Below are 21,812 nucleotides of genomic sequence, written 5' to 3'. Positions count from 1 at the left end.
ACAGATATTATTCAAATAGAATGCATAAAATGTGATGTTTCGATATTGTCGCAAGTAGAGAATGCATTTAGGGAGATTCTAGTTAAATTTGGAGAAACGAACCAAATACATGGAATATTTCATGCTGCGGGTATTCTGATGGATGGAGCAATTGCTTCTCAAACAATGGAAATGATGGAGTCAGTATATGCACCCAAGGTATATGGAGCATGGAATCTACATGAATGTTGTGAGAAGTTTGAATTGAATAAAAATTTGAAACACTTTGTGATGTTTTCTTCAGTTGCATCATTACTGGGTAATTTTGGTCAAACAAACTACTCTGCAGCGAATTCTTGTTTAGATTCATTGGTTGAATATAGAAGAAATAAGGGAATGTGCGGAACTAGTATACAATGGGGTCCCTGGATTGAACAAGGAATGGCAATGAATATAAAACAACATTTAGAGAAGGTTGGAATGCATGGAATATCCAATGAAATGGGTATAAGAGTGATTAATGACGTGATCTTATATCAAAGCACAGATGTAGATAAGAACTCATTAGGGAAATACCCAGTAATCACTTGCCAATCATTTAATTGGAATGTATATATGCGTCAATTATATTATAACTCAAAATATCCATCATTCTTCAAAGATGTGGTTGCATCAATGTCTACTGGAGAAGTAAAGAATATAGGAATGGATTTCAGGGGGATGAGTAAAGAGGAAGTGTACTCGTATGTTAAAGACTCGGTGCATAATATAGTAGAACAGATTATTGGAATACAATCGTCAACTCTTGACTTGGACACGCCATTTTCAGAACTTGGGATGGATTCTTTGTCGGCAATTGAGTTGAGGAATGCATTAATTTCAAGATTTGGAATTAAGATATCTTCGACAGCATTGTTTGATTACCCAACATTGAGATCAATTATTCAGCATTTGACGGACTCTTTATATGTTTCAGAAACCCGAGACGCATTTTCTGACCTAGGAATGAGTATCTCAGAAAGAGAGTATTCAGTCGCAATAATTGGTGTTTCTTGTAGGCTTCCCGGTAGAGTAAAGTCATTTAACGATCTTTATGAAATTGTTTTGCTTAAAAGTAAGGATTGCATTACAGAAATTCCATTAGATAGATGGCCATTTGATTTATATTATGACCCAGATCCAGATAATAGAAGCAAGTCATATGTAAACCAAGGCGCATTCATAACTGACATTGATCTATTTGATAATACTTTCTTTGGTCTTTCATCAACTGAGGCTACAAATGTTGACCCTCAACAAAAATATATGCTTGAGGTAGCATATGAAGCAATGTATAATTCTGGAATTACAAAACGTTCGCTAACTAGCATCAAAAAAACAGCAAAAACAAGTGATGATCCTGTATTAATGGGAGTTTTTATTGGCTGTTGCAATACGGATTGGCACTTCCTTCAAGCAAAGTTTGGCTTTGAAAACTTCACTTCTTATACTGGTTCTGGTGGTGCAAGCTCTCTTGTTTCTAATAGAGTATCATATTCATTTGGATTTAGGGGGCCTTCGCAGACCATAGACACTGCATGCTCTTCGTCTCTTGTTGCGATGGATGCAGCTCTAAAGTCGTTGAAAGAAGGCTCTTGCCATACTGCATTAGTTGGAGGGGTAAACTTAATGCTAAGCCCGCATTTATTTGTAGCATTTTGCCGTGCAAGAATGCTTTCTCCTGATTGTAGATGCAAAACATTTGACGCCTCTGCAAATGGATATGTTAGAGGAGAGGGCTGCGGCGCAATTTTATTAACTAAAAGATCAGAAATAGGTGGAAAAAAAATTAGGCCAATTGCATATGTGCTGGGATCTGCAACAAATCATAATGGGAGATCTGCAAGCCTCACGGCTCCAAATGGTCCTTCACAAACAGAAGTTATTCAAAATGCCCTAAGAAATGCTAGACTAACTCCTAATGATATTGATTACCTAGAATCTCATGGAACAGGAACTCCTCTTGGAGATCCTATAGAGTTTGGTGCCTTAAAGACGGTTTTTGGAAACAAAAAGGATATTAAGAGAAGTCAACCTCTTATTCTTGGAGCTCTGAAAACAAATATTGGTCATCTTGAGGGTGCAGCAGGTGTTTCAGGACTACTAAAGTTAATCTTGGTGTTGAAAAATCGTATTGCACCAAAAATATTACATTTCCAAAAACTTAATCCTCATATTGATACTGAGAACTTCGACGTTGAATTCCCAACTGAGTTAAAACCTATTATTTCGAATAAATCAAAATTAGTTGGTGGTGTGAGCTCATTTGGGTTTGGAGGATGTAATTCCCATGTAATTTTGGAATCTGCCTCTGCCAGCGAATTGAATACTGAAAGTAACCAAAATAAAAATTATCCATATTTGATATTTGCGTATACTGGCCAAGGATGCCAATATATTAATATGTGCAAGGAACTGTATGATACGGAAGAAGTTTTTAGAAATGAAATGGATAAATGCAATGAACTTTTATATCCAATATTGGGCAGATCATTGATTTCAACAATATATTGTGAAAAAACTATGGAGAGTGAGAAGTTGATAAATCATACATCAATTTCTCAACCAGCAATATTTTCAATTGAATATTCATTAACTAAACTGTGGGAATCAAAGGGTATAGTTCCATCTGCAGTAATGGGTCATAGCCTTGGAGAATTTGCAGCAGCAGTTACTAGTGGGATCTTATGCCTCAAAGATGCCATCACTCTAGTTGCAAGGAGAGCAGAAATTATGGCATCTCTTCCTCAGAATGATGGAATAATGGTTGCGTGCAGGGTTTCAGAAGATCAAGTATTAGATTCCATTAATAAATTGAACTTGAAAGATTCTGCAGCAGTTGCTGCAATAAATGGTCCAAAGAGCGTAACAATATCAGGAAGCAGGAGTTCAGTAATGGAGGTCTTGAATAATTTGGGTATGGAAGACAGATATAAACAACTTGATGTTTCTCATGCATTTCATTCTCCTTTGGTTAGCTCTGCTGAAGAAAAGTTTGAAAAAGTAATAGAAAATATTCAATTTTTCGAGCCAAAATTAACATTCTTTTCTTCCGTAACAGGTAATATTGAATCTAAATTGTTAATAGAAAATAAATATTGGGCACAACATATTATACATTCTGTTAGATACTATGATGCACTTGAGACTGCAATTTCTACAGATGAAGAAAACATAGCAATTATCGAAATTGGCCCGAAGTCTGTTCTTACCTCGATGGGTAAACAGGCAGTAGGTGGCATTCAATTAGTACAAAACTCAAATGAAAATATTTCAAATAATGAATTGACATGGATTCCAACAATTGATAATTCAAAATCAAATACAATTGATTTCAATGATGCACTAAAAGCTGCTCAGGAATATATAAAATATATTTCAGAAAGCGTTTGCGTTCATAAATGGAACCACTCTAGGTTCCATTGGGCAGATTTGACATCTGTTCACCCCTTATTGGGAAAGTTTTATTCATCAATTTCAGATGAAAATTATCTTGCTTATTCCACTGATATGCTAAAATCTAAAGTATTTAAAAACATTGTAGAAGATCATGTTATTTTTGATACAAATATTATTCCCGCAGCAGCATTGATTGAGGCATCTGCATGCGCAGCATTTAAATTACAAAGGTCTGAAAAGTTCCCATCTAAATACGTCGAAATGGATTCAATGGATATTGAAAAGCCATTAGTATCAAATCAAGATGAAACTACATCTGAAATGGAGGTCTTTGTTGCAAAAAGTGGAGCAATTCAAATAAGGAAAAAATGCATTTCCGAAGCATTTGAATATGAAGAGGAATTTTATGGACCACAAATAATTGCCAATGATACAGTATTTAGTAATAGTAGAATTTATCATCATGCATCTATTTCAAACTCTAGAATACTTAGCAAGGATGAAGTAGATAAACAATGTTTCCCAAATTTAGTGGATTATTTAGAAAAGTATTCAGCAAAAGATACAATAGAAGTCCCCATAGACAATATTTACGAAATGATGAATGAAATTGGTCTACAATATCAAAAAAATTATCAATGCCTTAAAACTGTAAAAGTAAAAATTGATAATAGCAACGATGAAAAAAAAATCAAGAGTCCAGGAAACAATCAGATAAATGAGGTATTCTGCTATGTTAAGAGGCCAATAAGTGATTTTGACCTAACTGAGCTTAGGATTCACCCTGGAATGCTTGATTCAGTATTTCAAGCATCCTCAGTTTTGTTTGCTTCCGATGAGTTATTGGAGGGCAAAAATGCGACAAAAAATAAGAGAGGCCATGTTGCAATGGCTCCAATTGGATTCACTAAATGTTTTTATGGAAGAATACAACATAATTCTGATGTTTGGGGTCTAGTGAAATTAAATCGATTTGAAAAAAAAGGAAATATAGCATTTATTGATGTAACTTTGTGGGATAGTAAAACAAATATTTTGGCAGCGCATTTCCAAGATTTAATTTTAAAAGGATTTTCGAACGCAGCATCATTACTGTCCCAAGAAGTCAGAATTCCAAACCAGTTTTTATGGAGAACTTATAATAAAAAGATAGTAGATAGAACTCATTGTATTGAAAATAACAGTACATTTGAACAAGAAAATAAAGAAGATCAAGATAAAGAGTTCAAGAGTGAAGACTCTGATCATGACAACCAAATTCAAAAGATTCTTATCTTTGGAATACCAACTGTAATTAAGGAATTGATTTGTAGTAAAATAGATAATAAATACAAAAAGATTTCAACCACATTTATTTGTTTAGAAGAAGATCTAACGATTGACCTGATTGATCAGAAAATACAAGAAGAAAACTGGTCTGCTATGTTTTATTTAGGTGGTTTAATGGATAATCTCTCAAGTAAGCAAGTTATGGGCGATATTTTAAAAATATCGCAGGTAATTTCAACTATTTCTGTATCTATTACAACTGCACCATTTGTTTGTTTAACTTCATTTAATGATTGCAAAGAAAATGGGAATATTCCTAGACATTCAGGAATTAAAGGTTTTGTAAAAACAGCTAGAGTCGAACTTGAAAATGTCATAGGAAAATCAATAAATATTTCTCATATTGAGTGCAATTCGAGTTTGGTAAACGACCCAGAAACTCTTATGAGGACAATAAGTTACATAGCCTCAATATATGAAGGAAAGATTGAAGAGGAAATTACTTTGGAAAGAGATTTAACTATATCTGAAAGTGGAATTTATGCCCCCAGATTAGAAAGTATTAATTTCCCTGTTTTTGGTGCAATTAAATTAACAATGTCATCTAGGGGAGCAATTGGAAACCTTAAATTCAAGCCACAAGGACAATCTGAAAGAGTAAATCCACCTGCAAATACTGTTGAAATTAGAGTAAGGTCAATTGGACTTAACTTTAGAGACGTATTAAATGTTATGGGTTTGTATCCCGGTGACCCTGGACCTCCCGGCGGTGATTGTTCTGGTACTGTTGTCGCTGTTGGTGAAGGTGTTAAGCATATTAAAGTTGGTGACAATGTATTTGGAATTGCTCCTGGATGCTTAAAAACTTATGTTACCACTGATTCAAATTTATTATGCAAAATTCCAAATGGATTTACCTTCGAACAAGCTGCTGCGTTACCAGTTGTTGCAACTACAGTTGAATATTCTCTTAGAGATATTGCGAACATCAAAAAAGGAGATATTGTTCTAGTTCATGCAGTTACTGGTGGTGTAGGATTAATGGTTGTTCAATATTGTAAAGCAATTGGTGCTAAAGTATATGGCACAGCTGGAAGCGAATCTAAAGTTGAATATGCACTTTCTAATGGTGTTGAGAGGGTAAGTAGCTCAAGAAATGCTGATAAATTTAAGGAAGACATGAAAGATTTAGAGGGAAAAGTTGATATTGTAATCAATTCATTGATCGAAGACTTTATTCCAAATTCCTTGAATTTATTGAAAAAAGGTGGTTGTTTTGTCGAACTAGGAAAAAGAGGAATATGGACAGAAGAAGAGATGAAAGAAAAGAGGCCTGATATTAAGTATAAATGCGTTGCTGTTGATGTAATGATGGAGGAAGATCCTGCTTGGTTCGGGGGAATGCTAAAAAGAATAAAAAATTTGGTAGAAGAAGGAATAATCGAATCATTACCACTGAAAGTGTTTGATATGAGAGGTTCAGATGAGAATGGAATAGATGCATTCAGATATATGCAAAGAGCGCAACATATAGGAAAGGTTATCATTAAAATTCCAACTCCTTTCAAGTATTTAGAATTGGATATGGAAAATCATAAATTAAACAACGTTGGTTCTGAAAAAGAAGATAGATACAACAGTGAATATGGCATTCATGTGATTACTGGAGGATTAGGAGGAATTGGAAGGATTATTATAAAGTGGATGTTAGAAGAAGGAGTTAGAAAGATTGCAATTTTATCAAGAAGTGCTAATAATGATTCTTTAAGAGATATCCCAGAAATAAAGGATTATTTGAATACAGATATTATTCAAATAGAATGCATAAAATGTGATGTTTCGATATTGTCGCAAGTAGAGAATGCATTTAGGGAGATTCTAGTTAAATTTGGAGAAACGAACCAAATACATGGAATATTTCATGCTGCGGGTATTCTGATGGATGGAGCAATTGCTTCTCAAACAATGGAAATGATGGAGTCAGTATATGCACCCAAGGTATATGGAGCATGGAATCTACATGAATGTTGTGAGAAGTTTGAATTGAATAAAAATTTGAAACACTTTGTGATGTTTTCTTCAGTTGCATCATTACTGGGTAATTTTGGTCAAACAAACTACTCTGCAGCGAATTCTTGTTTAGATTCATTGGTTGAATATAGAAGAAATAAGGGAATGTGCGGAACTAGTATACAATGGGGTCCCTGGATTGAACAAGGAATGGCAGCAAATCTTAAACAACATTTAGAGAAGGTTGGAATGTATGGTATATCCAATGAATTGGGTATTCGTGTTTTGAACGACATTCTATGCTTTGTATCAAAAAGTAGCCCTGTTATTGGTTGTCAGTCACTGAAATGGGATACGTTTATGCGCCGTTACAATACGATACCAACATTTTTAAGTGAAGTCGATTACAGTTCTCAGGGTAGATCACAAGGTCGTGTTGACATAAGCAAGCTGTCTGACGAGGAATTGGTTGTTGTCATTGCTCAAGTTGCTCAACAGTGTGCTAGTTCTCCGACATTACCAAGCCCAGATACTGTTTTGTTAGACTTAGGATTGGATTCATTGGGAGCTGTTGAATTTAGAAATTCAGTACTTGAAATGACAGGAGTTAAATTGCCGCAAACACTTGTTTTTGAAAACCCTACAATATATGCGATTTCTATGTATGTAAGGGATCAAAATTCAGGAAACTCTACAAAATCAGATTCTAAAAAACATTCCCAGGCTTCAAACGAACAAGGAAAGATTACAATTGAGCAGTGGCTTCTATCTTCACTCAAACAGTCAGAAAGGTATATTTTATATGCTGAAGCTTTTGAAAAAAAATACCAAACAATCAGCAATTTAATTACTGAGACTGATATTATTAGTGCATTAGAAGAGTTGGGAGTTGAAAATAATCAGGACTATGATCTATTATATGTTTCTTGGAATGAATTAATTTCTTCTGAAGAGGAAAATAGTAAGAAGCAAAATGATAGCAATAACAAAAAACTTGAACAGGAGTTAATATTTGATCCTATTGCGGATGTAGAGGAGATCAGAAATTCCATGAAATTAAATTTGGATGGGATATTAACAACAACTGACCCATCAGAGTTCAAAACCGCACTTTTGACAGGTGTAACAGGATTTGTTGGTAGAATATTGCTCGTGAAACTAATTGAAGAGTTTAAGAATATGCAGATTGTTTGTCTTGTAAGAGCAAGCAGCCCTGAAAAAGGCTTAGAAAGAATAATTAATGTTTGTGAAGAGGCAGAAGTGTGGAATCCAACCTATGCTTCTAGGATTATTGTCGAATGTGGAAACTTCGAAGAGGAGTATTTAGGACTTTCAGAAGAGAGATATTATGAATTATGTAAAGAAATCGACGTTGTTTATCATATTGGAGGTGATGTTAATCTATTAAGTAATTACAAGAGATTAAGAAAAGCAAACACTCTTTCACTTGTTGGTATAATAAATTTTTGTACAACTATCAAGCTTAAGCACTTGCATTTCTCTTCTACACTTGGACAGTTTCCAGCATTTTTTGCGGTATTTACCAGGGAGTTTGAAAATGCAGTTGTTAAGGAAACAGAAGGACCATCTACGAGAGAAATGAGCAGAGTGTTTCCTCCTACAAGACAAGGGTATCCTTGGAGTAAGTGGGCGGCTGAACAAATATTAGAAACTGCTCATCAACAAGGACTTCCACTTTCAATTTACAGACTGCCAAATACATATATTGCATCAGATACAGGTTATACAAACAAAACTGATTATGCAACAGCTTTATTGATCGCTTCAATTTTGGAGGGTATGTTCCCTATTGGTTCATCAACTGCGCCATTGACACCTGTTAACACAATATGTGAAATAATAATATCTGCATCAAAAAAGAAAGAAAGGAAGCATTGGAGATATAACTTATTAGACACAAGAATTTTAGGAAAAAAACATGTTGAAGCTTGGGCATCTCAATTAGGGCTAGGAAATTATAAAGGCGTTGCTATTGATGAATTCTTCAGTGCAATTAAAAGTAGAGGACCAGAAAGCCCAATTTTCAAATTTGTACCATTAATGCAATACTGGAGGCACTATTGGTTTGATAACACTGAAAGAACTCAACCTTTTCCAGTAGATACATCGAATGTTTCTGAAGATATGCCTGAAATTTCATGGCCACCGTTGGAAACTACTTTTCAAAACTCATTTTTATACTGCGCAAAAAGAGGTTATTTCCCATCAAACTCTTCTTCAATCTCCTTCACTCCAATTAAATGTTACAGCGATGCTTTAAATGAAATTAAAGCAGAATTGAGTTTAAGAAATGTTAATTTCAACCAGAATAAGTATGATTTTATTTGCAGAAAAATGCAAAAAAATGCAGATTCAATTTACGATTCATTAAAAAAAGTTTCACTCAATTTCTGTGCTAAATATTCTTACTACATACTTCTGAAGCAATCTATAGTAAATCAATATATTCTTCAAGAGTCCCTAAATGATTCAATTTTAGAAAAGTTTAAGATGATGGATTGCTACTTTATTACGGGAACATCGTTTGAAGAAATATTGGAGTTGAGAAGAATAATCAGAAAATTACTAAATAATTATAATGAATTAAAATTTGTTGACATTACTTGCCCTTATCTTCCAACGAAGAATTCAAGAAGACTTATTTTAGAACAACTAAAAATCGCAACATCTATTTTACCGTTAAAAAGATTCGAAGCTATGGATTTGGATGAAATATTGACAGACGACTCCATTTTGTTAGAAATGTTTATGTTTGCTCCGTTTACCTTACCATTGATATATGGAAAAGAGTGTTTTGAAGAATACAAAAATAAAATTACAGGTTGTTCAGAGGTAATGGAAGCATATTCATCGTTTAAAAATTATATTATTCAAACTCTAATAAAGAATAATTACAATACCGAATATCCGATTATTTTTAGTTCTCCTTTTCATTTGCCTTTTGTAAAAGAAATTTTACAGATTTTTGAGAACTCCAAAGTCATTGTTGTTGATAATAAACCAGATAATTCGACCATTCAAGGGAAGTTGTCAATGGTAAAATCTTTAAAATCAAAATATACGAATTTAGATGTTAGCGAAGAAGAAAATTCAGAGATATATTTGTTAGACATCCTTGAGGAAATGAAGCATAGATTTGCTATCAATGAACCCAGCATTGATAAGAATAGGCTAATTTATCTCAAAGATTTTGGAGAGATACACAATGAAAAGATAAGCGTACAGTTACAAGATTTCTGTTTCACAAGTATAGACAGTAGATTTTAAATTAGAAATGATGTTCGAACTAGTTAGATTTCTGTTTTAAGATTATTTATTCAAAAGTTTCATTTGAAAATAATAACGACGCAGCTAATTCAGTATTTCCATTTGTAGCTCTTAATGCATTAATTACCTGGCTTTCAGAAAACCCTAGTGATAAAAGTTGAAGTTTTTTCCCTTGTTCAAAGCATTGATCATATTCATTATTTGGATCTATTCGACTAATTTCACTATTTATTTCGGATTCAGATAAGAATTGTACCTTTTCATCTCCAATAATTAGTGCATTTTGATGTAAGTCAATACAACATTGATACCTTTTAAGTAAATCTAATCCAAATAGGAAATCCACATGACTTTCTTCAAGTACTGTTATTGAGAATGGAAAGAAGGAATTTCCAATTTTCATTTGAGCAACGTGTATTTTGCCAACAATTTTACTTGTGCCCACACCTTGTGCAATTCCACTAAACCTATAGTCTATTAACCTCACGAGGTTGCACTTTTCTGCACATTTTTTAGACATAATTGTTGTCTGCGCACCACTATCAACAAACGCTTTAATTGAGATTCCATTAACTTCTGCATTTATATATAGCATGTGAACTTGCGTAAAACTTTCTGGTAAATGGTCTTGCGCCAAAATTAAATTTTCTTCAACATTTTGTTTTCTTACCTGCTCTTCAATTAACCTTTGATATTCTGGGCTTAAAGGGTCCAAATTATACAAATTTGAGCTTGAATTTGAACTAGAAGGAATAGAGTTCAGATTTCCGGAAAAGTAGTCATTTTTTATTAGTTCTGTAAAACTTTTAATATCATCTTTATCAATTGAATCTCTATATTTACTTGATTTTGAGTAGTATACTGATTTTAATGATTGATCTTCTTTAATTTTTGTGAAAAGCTCTTTTGAAAGCAATTGAATCAGATTTTCCTGGTCATTCAAAGAAAAATTAGAATTTTCAAAGGTATTTTTATTGGTTTTTTCTGATAATACAAATATTGAACCTTCATTTACAATATCAGATAATACGAATCCATCATTTTGCAAAATTTTACCTTCAATTGAGAGCTCGTAATTCTTAAAACTATCTAAGTTAAGTTCAATTTCAATAAGCGATTTTAAAACTTCAACAGTAGTTTCTTCATGGATTTCAACGGAGATGAGCTCTCCTGTTACGCTATAGAGAATATTCACTTTCATTTTATTTATTTACAAATCTTCGATGGCGGGCATGCAACGCACTTGAGCTGTTATTTGCACACTTAAAATCAAAGTGCCACAGAAAAAAACCTAGTGGGAAGTTAAGTTCAATAAAAAGTAATTGATCACAGCAAGTATAGCAATCTAAAATAAATACAATTTTAAGCTATTAAAAATATTATGCGTGCGATAACCGATCTTTTTCATAATAAATCCTACTCGGCGCTTGCAAGGTCATCTATGTATTTCTCGACACGCTCGTTGAGCAAATTTATTTGTTTTTCAGGAATTATAGAAAATTGGAAATCTGATCCAGGGCCAATAAAGGCCATTTCCAGTTCAAGGTTTTTTGATGCTCCTTCCTCTCTAGATTGTATTATCACTCTTGCAGCCTCGTATAACGCGTCTTCCTCGGATAAATTTTTCTCTATTAGCTTTTCTAGGTCAGTTCTTGCAAACTGTCTACCTTTACCAACTGCCATTGCGCAGTATTTATAGCATGAGCCGGATGGATGAATACAATAGAGCTCAACACCTCTATCCTGATCAAGTCCCCCCAGAAGTATTGAACAACCGAACGGTCGAACAGAACCATAAAGAGTAAAGTTATGCATATACATTGCAATTCTCTCTGCTAACACGCGTATTGGTATAGAATTCCCATAGATTTTTTGATAGTTTAACGACTCTGAACGTGCTATTGAAATGATCTTGTTCGAATCCGTAACAAATCCCGCAACACAACAACCAATCTGATTATCTATCGCAAAAACTCTTCTGTTAGTACCTGCTACCATCATTTTGCTAGCAACATATTTGTCTACAGCAAAAACAATACCAGAGTTGTAAATCATTGCAATAGTTGTTCCACTATTGTCAACAGCTTTGTTTGCATATTCGACTTGGAAGACACGGCCATCAGGAGAGAAGGTAGAAACTGATGAGTCATATCCAGATCCTACACTAGTCATACTTGACAACACAATTCAATAGCAAAATCAATTTCTTTTCGTAAATATTATTTCGATAAAGTTACGAGAATTTTATCAGAGTTTAAAAACTATCCCCACAATGATTCAAAGCAACTAAGTAGCGGGTAGTGTTAGCTTGAATATGATTGTTCACTATCCCCTCGTAATTGCTTCTAATTTGGCAACAAGTATGACTTATAAATTAACGAAATTGATAAATTAGAATAGTATTACTCATATTTTTGAATAGATTTAATTCAAATCGTTTTGATTAATATTTCGCAAAACTTTTTTAGTGATGCGAATTTATAAACTAAAATATTTCGAATTCTAATATTAATAGTTGATTACACTATATATATATAATAAATATTTATATTGCATAATTTTGACTGGAGTATTACTTCATGTATTTGAGTTCATTAAGATTGTGGGGCATGAAAGTTGGCTTGCTTCCCCTCATAATCTGATTAGCTTTTATTTAATCAATAATTCAAGAAAAATTGTTATTAAAGAAATAAATATGTCAGAGTAAGTCGACTAATAATATCTAAATTAATGATTTTATCTATTTAAACTTTCAATTAGCTGCTTTATGCCAATCAGAGAAGTAAATGTGAACAGGCAAACTATTTCAATTAAGGGCCGTATCATTCAGAAAAGTTCACTCCAGATTTTAAAGAGTGGGTTACGGTTTTTTCATCTTGACATAATAGACAAAGATAATGATGTTATTAGAGTTAAGTTTTGGCGTCAAAAGGCAGAGGAGTATCATAATATTTTACAACATGGCTCAGTATATATTTTAAAATGCACAGGAAACGATGTTGTTGTTTCGAATACTAAGTTTAATGACACTTCAAATCCGTATGAGATTAACTTTTCTGATAGATGTTTTGTTAGAAAAGTTGAGAACGATGATGATTCAATTGGCAAGGCACCAAAATATGTTTTTTCAACTGTGAAGGATATTAGAGAAATACCAGTTCCTTCAATTGTTGATCTGATCGGAATAGTCAGACATTTCAGCCCTTCCACAAAAGTGATTTCAAGAAAAAACAATGATGAGGTTTCCAGAAGGACAATTTCAGTAGTAGATAAAACAGGCTTTCTTATAAACATCACATTATGGGGAGAATTAGCGGAAGTTAGTGATGAAAAATTTTTGGGGAATCCAGTGGTTGCATTGAAGAGCATACAGATAAGGGAATATCAGGGTAGACAAGGATCTACATTAAATGGGAGAAGCAATATGGAGTTTTCCATAGATGATGGGAAAATGGAAGAGTTGAGAGACTGGTATGATAGTATTGGAAGTTCTATAAAGTTTGAATCAATAAGCAATATATCCTCGAATGAATCACCAAATAATTTCAGAGTTAACGATAAATTATACTCTGGAAGGACTCTCAAAGATATTAGGAATCGGATGGAAGATAACGAGTTTTCGTCAACTCAGTCGTTTCAGGTAATTGCAAGAATTTCGAAGATTGGCTCAATAAACGTAAATCAACAAGTTTCTGGAGATAAAGGCGGTTCTTTGACATACGATGCATGCCCAATATGTAAAAAGAAAGTTCTCTTTTCTACTTCTTATTGCGAGAAGTGTGACGAATCTGTAGTTCCTGAGACTAAGTTCCTATTTCCTGTTACAATTGAAGACCATACATGTTCTTTAACCGTTCAATGTTTTCATGAAATTGGCTCAACATTTATTAAAGAATTGAGTGCTTCAGCCTGCAAAGAGATGGAACAAAATAACGACAAAAAGTTAAACTTCATCCTTAATCTGCAATGTATGTGGAGGCATTACAATCTCAAAATTCAATTGAAGGCTGAAGAGTACAATAACCAGAAAAAAACTAGGGCAATAATTCAATCAGCCGAGCCAATTGATCTTAATCAAATTTCCTATTTAATGCTAGAATCGATCAGCCAATCAATATTAGGTAAAACTAACAAGAGATATTTATTTGAAGATAACGTTAACACAAACAAAAGAATTTCGGTTGGCTAGTTAATTAGAAAATATTCCATAGAATTCCAATAGGATAGCTATAATTACTTGAATGTTAGTTTAATTCCTACACAGCTGCTAGAAACTATCTTTTTGAATAAATTGTCGCGTGTTGGCGCGTATTATTGCTTTCAATTGGATTATGTTACATTGAGATCAATATCTACTTTAGCACGCACGAAATAATTTAAAGTTTTGGGAATCATGTCAATTTCAAAAAGAATACAAAAAGAAACTATGAATCTCGCAAATGATCCGTCGCCTGGAATAAATGCAGAACCTGATGAAGACAATTATAGATATTTCAAAATTATGATGATGGGCCCTGAGGGCACACCTTATGAAGGTGGAAGCTACAAGCTTGAACTTTTTCTCCCAGAGCATTACCCTATGGAACCCCCAAAAGTTAGGTTTCTAACAAAAATTTACCATCCAAATATTGACAAACTTGGAAGAATTTGTCTAGATATTTTGAAAGATAAATGGAGTCCAGCCTTGCAAATTAGAACAGTATTGCTAAGTATACAAGCATTACTAAGCTCTCCAGAACCTAATGATCCTCTGGACACTGTAGTTGCAGATCATTTCAAAAATAATATACTGGACGCAGAGTCAACAGCCAGAGAATGGAATAGACTTTATGCCAAAGGATCATAAAGTTATTAACAAAAGGCAACACAAAAGGCAAATTAGCACAGATGCATTCAACATCCACACTTTTCTAGTATTTTGGATCTCTAGAATTTAGTTTTGTTCGATTAAACCTTTTGATCAAACTTTTACAAACCAAGTTTAGTAAATGCAATATTAGAAAGTTAAAATTTTCAAAGTTGTCTGTTGGCCTAACATAAGAGTTCAACCTATATGGCCACGGGTATTTTGCAAATAGACACCGTGATAAATCGACACTATTTTCATAGAACAAAATCAATCTAAAGCTTTTTCTCTTCTCTTTTTATGAGTTCACGAAGTTCTCCCAATAATTGTGACTCTTTTAACATTCTTTGTTTTTCGTTTTGAAGAGCTATATTTCTCCTTTCTTCTGCCGTATAAACTTGGTTCTCCTTTCTAATTCTTACAGCTGTCATTCTCTTGTGCATACTTCCACTCATCACATATCCTACCTTCTCAAACGATTCTATTTGTTCTCCTGTTAATCCAACCTCACCTCTTCTTGGTATTCTTTTTCCTGCTTGGACGAATTGTGCCATAGCTTCACCTTCGCCATAAAGAAGAGCTGCTCCATAATTTAGGTTTTGGTTGATTGCTGTTTGTTTAATATCAGATGGACTTGGACCGAACAAATGATCATCTTCAATCTTTTCTTCATTATCACAGCCAACATCACTATTTGGACTCATTGAGGCAGTATCCTCGCTTAAAGATAAGTCTCTTTCGAAAGAAGGCCTTCTTTTATCTTTAAAATACCCAATAATGTTCTCTACGCTTGAAATATCCTTATCTTGCTCTCCATTTAAGGATACTTCTTCATTCCATAAGTTTTTTATTTTTTTTCTCATATCTCTTCTCCTTTTAGTGCGTTCATGTAACCATGAGCTTAGCTTTTCCATACTGGACCATTGTGGGAAAAATGTATAAATAAGTTATGCACTAATAATTTTATCGGATAATTTTTGTTTCCAAAAAACTTATATTTACCCTCAAAATATTGCCGGTAATTACAGATGGAAACCCACAGAAATTATTTGAGGAATATTTTTTTACAAAAATAAATAACACTGTAATTGAGTTTTTCGTGATAATGGAGAAAAGATTTGATCTGAGATACTGTGAAAAATTTCCAAATGATTCACTATTAAACGGATTTGCTCCAAGAGATCTTGGTACAAAACCAAAATGCTTGCCACAGCAGATTCAAGAGACTGTAAGTTGGGAACAATAACTTTTCGAATATTGAATAATGCCATTCCTCTTAGGGGTTCATTCGGACATTAGAAAATGAGTTGAATATGCTTAGTGCTATACAAGGTTATCACTCAGCTGCAAAATCAAGAATGGAACAAGATTTAGTTTCGAAGGTTCAAAGACATCCAGGAATTCCAAGCTCTCACTTGAGCCTTGATCTACTAATGAATATGGATGACAAGATCGAAGTAAGCGATATTCTAGGGACGGAGAAACCTATCGATCCATTGGGCAAGAAGACAATCAGCGACACATTAGAGTCGATATTCAATATCAATAGTTAAACATAGGCTCTCTCTACATCATTAAAAGTATCTAATTTAGCAACAGAGAAACCCGGATATTACTAAGGACTAGATGCAATCTAACTCGTCGGTAGTTATTCAATTACTCTGCCTCTTCTCTCTGCTTCCTCAAACGTGCAATTGTCGATCTAGCAGTAACTGCTGCCGCAGTGCTTAGCTGCCATGCACCTCCTGCCAAGACCTTTCTGCAACCCTTGCATTCCCAAATTCCACAGGCAGTTCTCTTTGTCGCTGTTTTTCCACAGAATGGACAAACATATGTCTCACGTTGTAAGATCTCAGTCTTCTTCACTTGCTTACGTAAAGAAGCACCATATCTAGTGCCAAATTTACCAACAATACCAACCTAAAATAAAAAGGAAATGAGAAAATACGAAGGATCCATAATGGTAGGGGTCGAGGTCGAAGAGTAAAAGATGGGTTCTGAATGTTGAACATTTAGTTCAATAGAGGGATACTAAGAATTTTACTCATAAGATCGTCATCCTCCTGCTCAAATGTAACTTACCTTCTTAGTTCTTCTACCCATTTTCTTTTAATTACTTGAAACTAAAGTTAGTGCTCTGAAACACTTCGTTTATTAAATCCCTATGAGACGGTTTATTTTAGCGCGTTGTCTCGATTTATACGCGGCAAGTGCACGTATTTTAGCATTGAAATATTACTTTGCAAAAATATTCAACAGGAATCAAAACAATAAAAAACTATAAAAAAGAATGAATTCTGAACTAATTAGTAGGAATGTTGTTTGTACAGCAAGATTATCTCAATTTAAGCTTAGATTTCCCAACTTAAGCGAATGCCAGAGCGCCATGTTAGTAGTAGATACCAGCCTAGTTGTACGTATTTCATAAAACTAAGAGTCAAATTAAAGTTTTATTTTTAAAATATTTTCTTTGAGATTTCACCTTAGGGCTGAATAGACTTAATCATGTAATGCGCAACTCACCGCCTAATAATACACACATAGATGTCGCATGTGATAAATCTTTTTTTCCCTCTTTCCTACGAAACATTTCTCTTGGCTAATTTTTTTGAACTTTATAGCAATACATAATTATAGTCATGTCTGAATTGGAAGCCCTGAGCAACCAAAGTACTGAGCGTGGAGTTGTTCAAGAGAACTCCACAGAAAAGATGGATGCAACAGAAAATCTAAACGAAATTTCAGTAGATAACAATGCCGCCATTGAGCTATTAAATGTTAATTTGCAGGACATGTTCGCCAACTCCTTTATTGGTGCTAACGTTGTTAATGCCACAAGAATGCAAGAGACTATTGGTGAATCTTGGCCATTTGACCAGTATCAGGCAACCGGCTTGTTGCCAGTAGATTATGCGTACTGGCTTACGCCTTATAATACTTCAATAGGCCCAACTGCATTTGTTATGATGCAGGCCACGGCAACATTCCCAGATGGCACTCAGATGGATGCACAACAAGCGAGAGCACGAAGAAGACGCCATGTATTTGGTGTGTGTTGTTAATTACTAGGCATAGATTTGTGAAAATATCATTAGAGAAAAATAAATTTAAAACATTGAATGTATAGTTTCTATTAAGCTATAATATATTACTATTTCAAGTAGCACATTTAATATGTAAACACTAATTTACCAAGCACTTTTTGCAGTTTTGAATAATTATCTCAACTGCAATCTTGAATTCCTTCAGTAGTACATGCTGTTTCGTCTCTAGGCTAACCTTTTGAGATATTTTCTTAATACATTCAAATATTTCATTTTTATTTTCTACTGACTTATTTTGATTTAATAGTCTTACAATGTTACTTTCATGTAGAATGTGTTCAATTAATTCTGAAATCAATATAAATTGGTAAGGGCCGCACTTGCCCATATTCTTGCTAATATATTTTAGCAATTTAATAGTTTTTTCGTATTCATTCTCCCTTGCAATCAAATGCAGAGCTCCTCTTGATGAGAGTAATTTCAAGAGTGAAATAAAATGCGGCCAGCTCATTTTGAGAGCAATTTCTAATGCCTTTTTATAAGAATATGATCGTAATAACCTATCAAGTTTTGTTTGACGCTTCTTGCAATTTTTAATCTCTATGTCCATAGCATTCGCAGAAACCGCTCTACCTCTTTTATAATATCTTATCGTACCTGTTCTATATCCCTTTCTTAAGTTATTAATATCTTCATTAGCAACATCCCTAGTTGTCTCTTTAATTTCTGAAGAAACTTTTTTTCTTATACTCCAACTACCATCTTCAAGAGCAATTGCAATATACGATGAGCAATTTGATGTTGCAACTTTTACTATTCCTTTATTATAATTAAAAGATCGAATAAATTCAAATGTTTTAGAGTCATAAATGCATACATTATGGTCCAAACATCCAACAGCAAATATATTCTCATTAGAGGAAATTGTTGTAATTGTTCGAGCAAAGTTCGCGATGCTGTGAATACATTCAAATTCAGTTTTTTCCAGATCCCAAATTTTAATACAAGTACCTCCACAAGAAATTAACTTATTTTCATTAATAATATCAATACATTCTACAGGAAAATTGTGCTTCAAGGTTTTCATAACCTTTAGTTGGTATTTATTTGGTGAAGCATTACTTGCAGCATAGTTTTCAGCTTGTTTGAGTTCTGAAAAACACCAAATTTTGATATTAAAGTCATAGCTACAAGTTGCAAAATAAATATTTAAAGTATTTATTATGCTTGAATCATGGTTAGGATAACTAAACAATTTATTTTCAAGTGGTAATATACATCTGATCATATCATTGTGCGCAGGAGCTGTGAAAACAATTTCACCAGAGGAAACCTCTAAAATTGAGACTTTACCTGTCAATGTTCCAGAAATGATTTTGCTTTTGTCACATGAAAACGCAATTGACGAGAGTTGTTCACTACTCTTTTCAAACCTGCGGACAACAGTCATAGTTTCAGTATCTAGCGCGATACATTCATTATTTTCCATTGAAATTCCACAAAGTCTACCATCTTTTCTTAGAGTAGTTGCAGTAATTAAATTCTTTGAGTTAAATGAGGTAAGCTTGCTTGAATTTTCCTCATTTATTTTTATGGGGCTTACTGTTTTTAGTTTATTTCCTGTAGTAATAAAGAGAGATGTTTCTCCATTAAAAATTCTAAATTCTAAATTTTTAATTGTTTCATTTTCATTCCCACTATTAGAATATAAATACCGATTATTAGATAAGATTTCAGAATATAAGGCTCTTCTTTTTGGCTCGATTTCAATTGGAATATAATCACCCATTTTATAACAGTTTAATTTCAATGTCAAATTTTACATTTTTTGTCTTTCATTTAAGAGGTTGTGGCGCTCTTAACAAAAAAATGTTGGCGCTCAAACTCACACATCTCACACTGCATGTTCGATTATAATCATCAAAGAAATGGCATGAACTTACAAAACATTGTCTCAAAATATTGTAGTAACTTCCATTTTTGTTATAAATATTATATATCTAGAGTAGTATCATGATCGTTGACTAGCAAAATGGAATTTACCAAACTTGTTAGTAAACCCAGTTTTAAATTGGATTTGGATAAAATCAACTATAAATTTGAGGCAGGAAATAAAAATAGCAATAGTTGCAAAGCCAACGGTAATAGAGGAAAACATAGCTTGGAATGTGGAAATTCATGCGGCACTATTTATTTGGAAGATGATGATAGTCAGATTTTGGAACAATTAAAACGCATAGAGGAGGAGAATATAAGGCTTCGCGAAATAAATGAACAGCTTTCGAGATCACTTTGCATCAGTACAAGATCTATTTCAATAAATAACAATAATAACTCCTTTCAAATAGATGATTTTTCCAGGCAGTCGTCATTTCTTAGTAGTCAAGCATTAACAACTAGATCAATCTCTATGAACCCACAAATAGTAAAAAATTTAAAGATGACGGTAAGCGATATAATTGGAGATAGATCAGAAATAGCACTAAGAGTTATGCTACTAGAAGATGAGTATTTTTTGGGTTTAGAACCAATTCTTGACAGGCAATCTGCAAGAGTTGTACTATCAAAGACTCCTTCCTACTGGAGTATTAAAAAAATACCTCATTTTTGGGAAGGGTTTTCAAACATAATGTCTTCCGTAATTAAAAAAGGGTTCTTAAATACTATAAGCTATTGGTCTTTTCTTAGGGCACCTCCAAGCCCCAAAAAAAATGTAAAAAAATGGGAAGGCATTACGATTAAATATAAAGGGCCACTCAAAGAATTTAGAGGATATTCATTGGCTGGCAATGATGACGGATTGTTTGTATATCTTGAATCAGAAGAGGATGCATATGACAATATATTCTATTGCAACTTCAGGAAGAAGAAGGAAAAATGTACTGAAGATTTTAGAGATTGTACCAATGATCTACGAACAAATGTATTAAATTTGCTACATGCTAATACAAGAAGTTTTATTTGTATAGAGCCGAATATAAAAAGTAAGGGTGGAAATATAATGATTAAGTTGTCCGAGTCAAAAAAGAACAAATTGATGTTTGAAGAAATAAGTGCAAGCGAATTACTTGCTAGGCAATTGCTGATATCCGCTGAACAGATTTCCCAAGATTTTGATCTAACAAATAGAAATATTCATCAAATGACATCTTTCCCATCTTTTAGAAATTATGAGCAAAACTTTCAGAAGACGAGCTCGAATAGATATTCTCCTGAAGAAAGCTTTAGGAGTAGAACTGTGGAACTATGCTCCTCGGTAGAGACGCAAAACAAAGATAAACGAGGTTCACTTGCGGATGAATTATCAAATGAACTTTTAACTCAAAGAAATCAGTTACTAAGTAATTTTTTTGGTGAGACAAATCATTCAAAATACACTTTAAGCGATAGTATTGGCTTTAAAGAAGAAATACCTCATAACAACAGCTCGAAAATTATAGATACAAACCTTGGAGAAAATTCCAAAATTTGCTCACCAAGAATTCGAGCATCGAATGTAATCAACGACCAGTTATCAGGATTGGAGTATCATGAAGTCCCGTTAACTAGAAGGCTAAACGTGGTGTACATTCCATCTACAACTGCTGTATTAGTTCATGACCTAGTTGATAGCGAGGAAGAACTAAATAACAATATAGATAGTGGAAAAATAAGCGATGTGGAACAGGAGTATTTCAAGGTTGAATAATGTTCAATTAACTTAATTGACCATTAAAAATAGTCAAGCAATTATTTTTGAGCAAAATTATCGTTGATCGAAATTTTATTTCGAATACAAAAATTATCTTTATATATACCTAGCTAAATAATTTTGATTGATTAAGCCAGTTATAAAGAGAAATCAAATCTTGGTTTTCGGCATTTTGAATGGCGTTTTTATCATTAATTATATACTGGAGGAAGTTTTTTAATTGATAAGTAAGGCCTTTTATGGATTT

The 21,812-nt window shown here is 33.5% G+C and overlaps 10 protein-coding genes across 10 annotated transcripts; 6 read left to right on the top strand and 4 right to left on the bottom strand.

Moving 5' to 3' along the window:
- The first annotated feature begins 138 nt into the window (after window positions 1–138).
- Window positions 139–9,984, top strand: Chro.30258 (hypothetical protein). Its single annotated transcript, XM_662320.1, has 1 exon — window positions 139–9,984. One exon carries the CDS (start codon window positions 139–141, stop codon window positions 9,982–9,984), a length of 9,846 nt encoding a protein of 3,281 aa, XP_667412.1.
- A 46-nt stretch (window positions 9,985–10,030) lies between these two features.
- On the bottom strand, window positions 10,031–11,185 carry Chro.30259 (hypothetical protein). Its single annotated transcript, XM_662319.1, has 1 exon — window positions 10,031–11,185. One exon carries the CDS (start codon window positions 11,183–11,185, stop codon window positions 10,031–10,033), a length of 1,155 nt encoding a protein of 384 aa, XP_667411.1.
- Window positions 11,186–11,400: 215 nt separating this feature from the next.
- Chro.30260 (proteasome subunit alpha type 3) lies at window positions 11,401–12,156 on the bottom strand. Its single annotated transcript, XM_662318.1, has 1 exon — window positions 11,401–12,156. One exon carries the CDS (start codon window positions 12,154–12,156, stop codon window positions 11,401–11,403), a length of 756 nt encoding a protein of 251 aa, XP_667410.1.
- Window positions 12,157–12,751: 595 nt separating this feature from the next.
- Chro.30261 (replication protein A large subunit) lies at window positions 12,752–14,173 on the top strand. Its single annotated transcript, XM_662317.1, has 1 exon — window positions 12,752–14,173. One exon carries the CDS (start codon window positions 12,752–12,754, stop codon window positions 14,171–14,173), a length of 1,422 nt encoding a protein of 473 aa, XP_667409.1.
- A 204-nt stretch (window positions 14,174–14,377) lies between these two features.
- Chro.30262 (ubiquitin-conjugating enzyme) lies at window positions 14,378–14,830 on the top strand. Its single annotated transcript, XM_662316.1, has 1 exon — window positions 14,378–14,830. The coding sequence occupies one exon, from the start codon at window positions 14,378–14,380 to the stop codon at window positions 14,828–14,830; it is 453 nt and encodes a 150-aa protein (XP_667408.1).
- Window positions 14,831–15,105: 275 nt separating this feature from the next.
- On the bottom strand, window positions 15,106–15,744 carry Chro.30263 (O1). Its single annotated transcript, XM_662315.1, has 1 exon — window positions 15,106–15,744. The coding sequence occupies one exon, from the start codon at window positions 15,742–15,744 to the stop codon at window positions 15,106–15,108; it is 639 nt and encodes a 212-aa protein (XP_667407.1).
- Window positions 15,745–16,143: 399 nt separating this feature from the next.
- Window positions 16,144–16,383, top strand: Chro.30264 (hypothetical protein). The annotated part of the gene is made up of 1 exon (XM_662314.1): window positions 16,144–16,383. One exon carries the CDS (start codon window positions 16,144–16,146, stop codon window positions 16,381–16,383), a length of 240 nt encoding a protein of 79 aa, XP_667406.1.
- A 1,086-nt stretch (window positions 16,384–17,469) lies between these two features.
- On the top strand, window positions 17,470–17,892 carry Chro.30265 (hypothetical protein). The annotated part of the gene is made up of 1 exon (XM_662313.1): window positions 17,470–17,892. One exon carries the CDS (start codon window positions 17,470–17,472, stop codon window positions 17,890–17,892), a length of 423 nt encoding a protein of 140 aa, XP_667405.1.
- A 121-nt stretch (window positions 17,893–18,013) lies between these two features.
- Window positions 18,014–19,663, bottom strand: Chro.30266 (Flj12787-prov protein). The annotated part of the gene is made up of 1 exon (XM_662312.1): window positions 18,014–19,663. The coding sequence occupies one exon, from the start codon at window positions 19,661–19,663 to the stop codon at window positions 18,014–18,016; it is 1,650 nt and encodes a 549-aa protein (XP_667404.1).
- A 243-nt stretch (window positions 19,664–19,906) lies between these two features.
- Window positions 19,907–21,562, top strand: Chro.30267 (hypothetical protein). Its single annotated transcript, XM_662311.1, has 1 exon — window positions 19,907–21,562. One exon carries the CDS (start codon window positions 19,907–19,909, stop codon window positions 21,560–21,562), a length of 1,656 nt encoding a protein of 551 aa, XP_667403.1.
- Window positions 21,563–21,812: the final 250 nt, after the last annotated feature.

Source organism: Cryptosporidium hominis, assembly GCF_000006425.1.
Source record: "Cryptosporidium hominis TU502 chromosome 3 CHRO013099, whole genome shotgun sequence".
In the NCBI taxonomy this organism is placed as follows: domain Eukaryota; phylum Apicomplexa; class Conoidasida; order Eucoccidiorida; family Cryptosporidiidae; genus Cryptosporidium; species Cryptosporidium hominis.
This window is presented reverse-complemented; position numbering and strand designations above follow the sequence as displayed.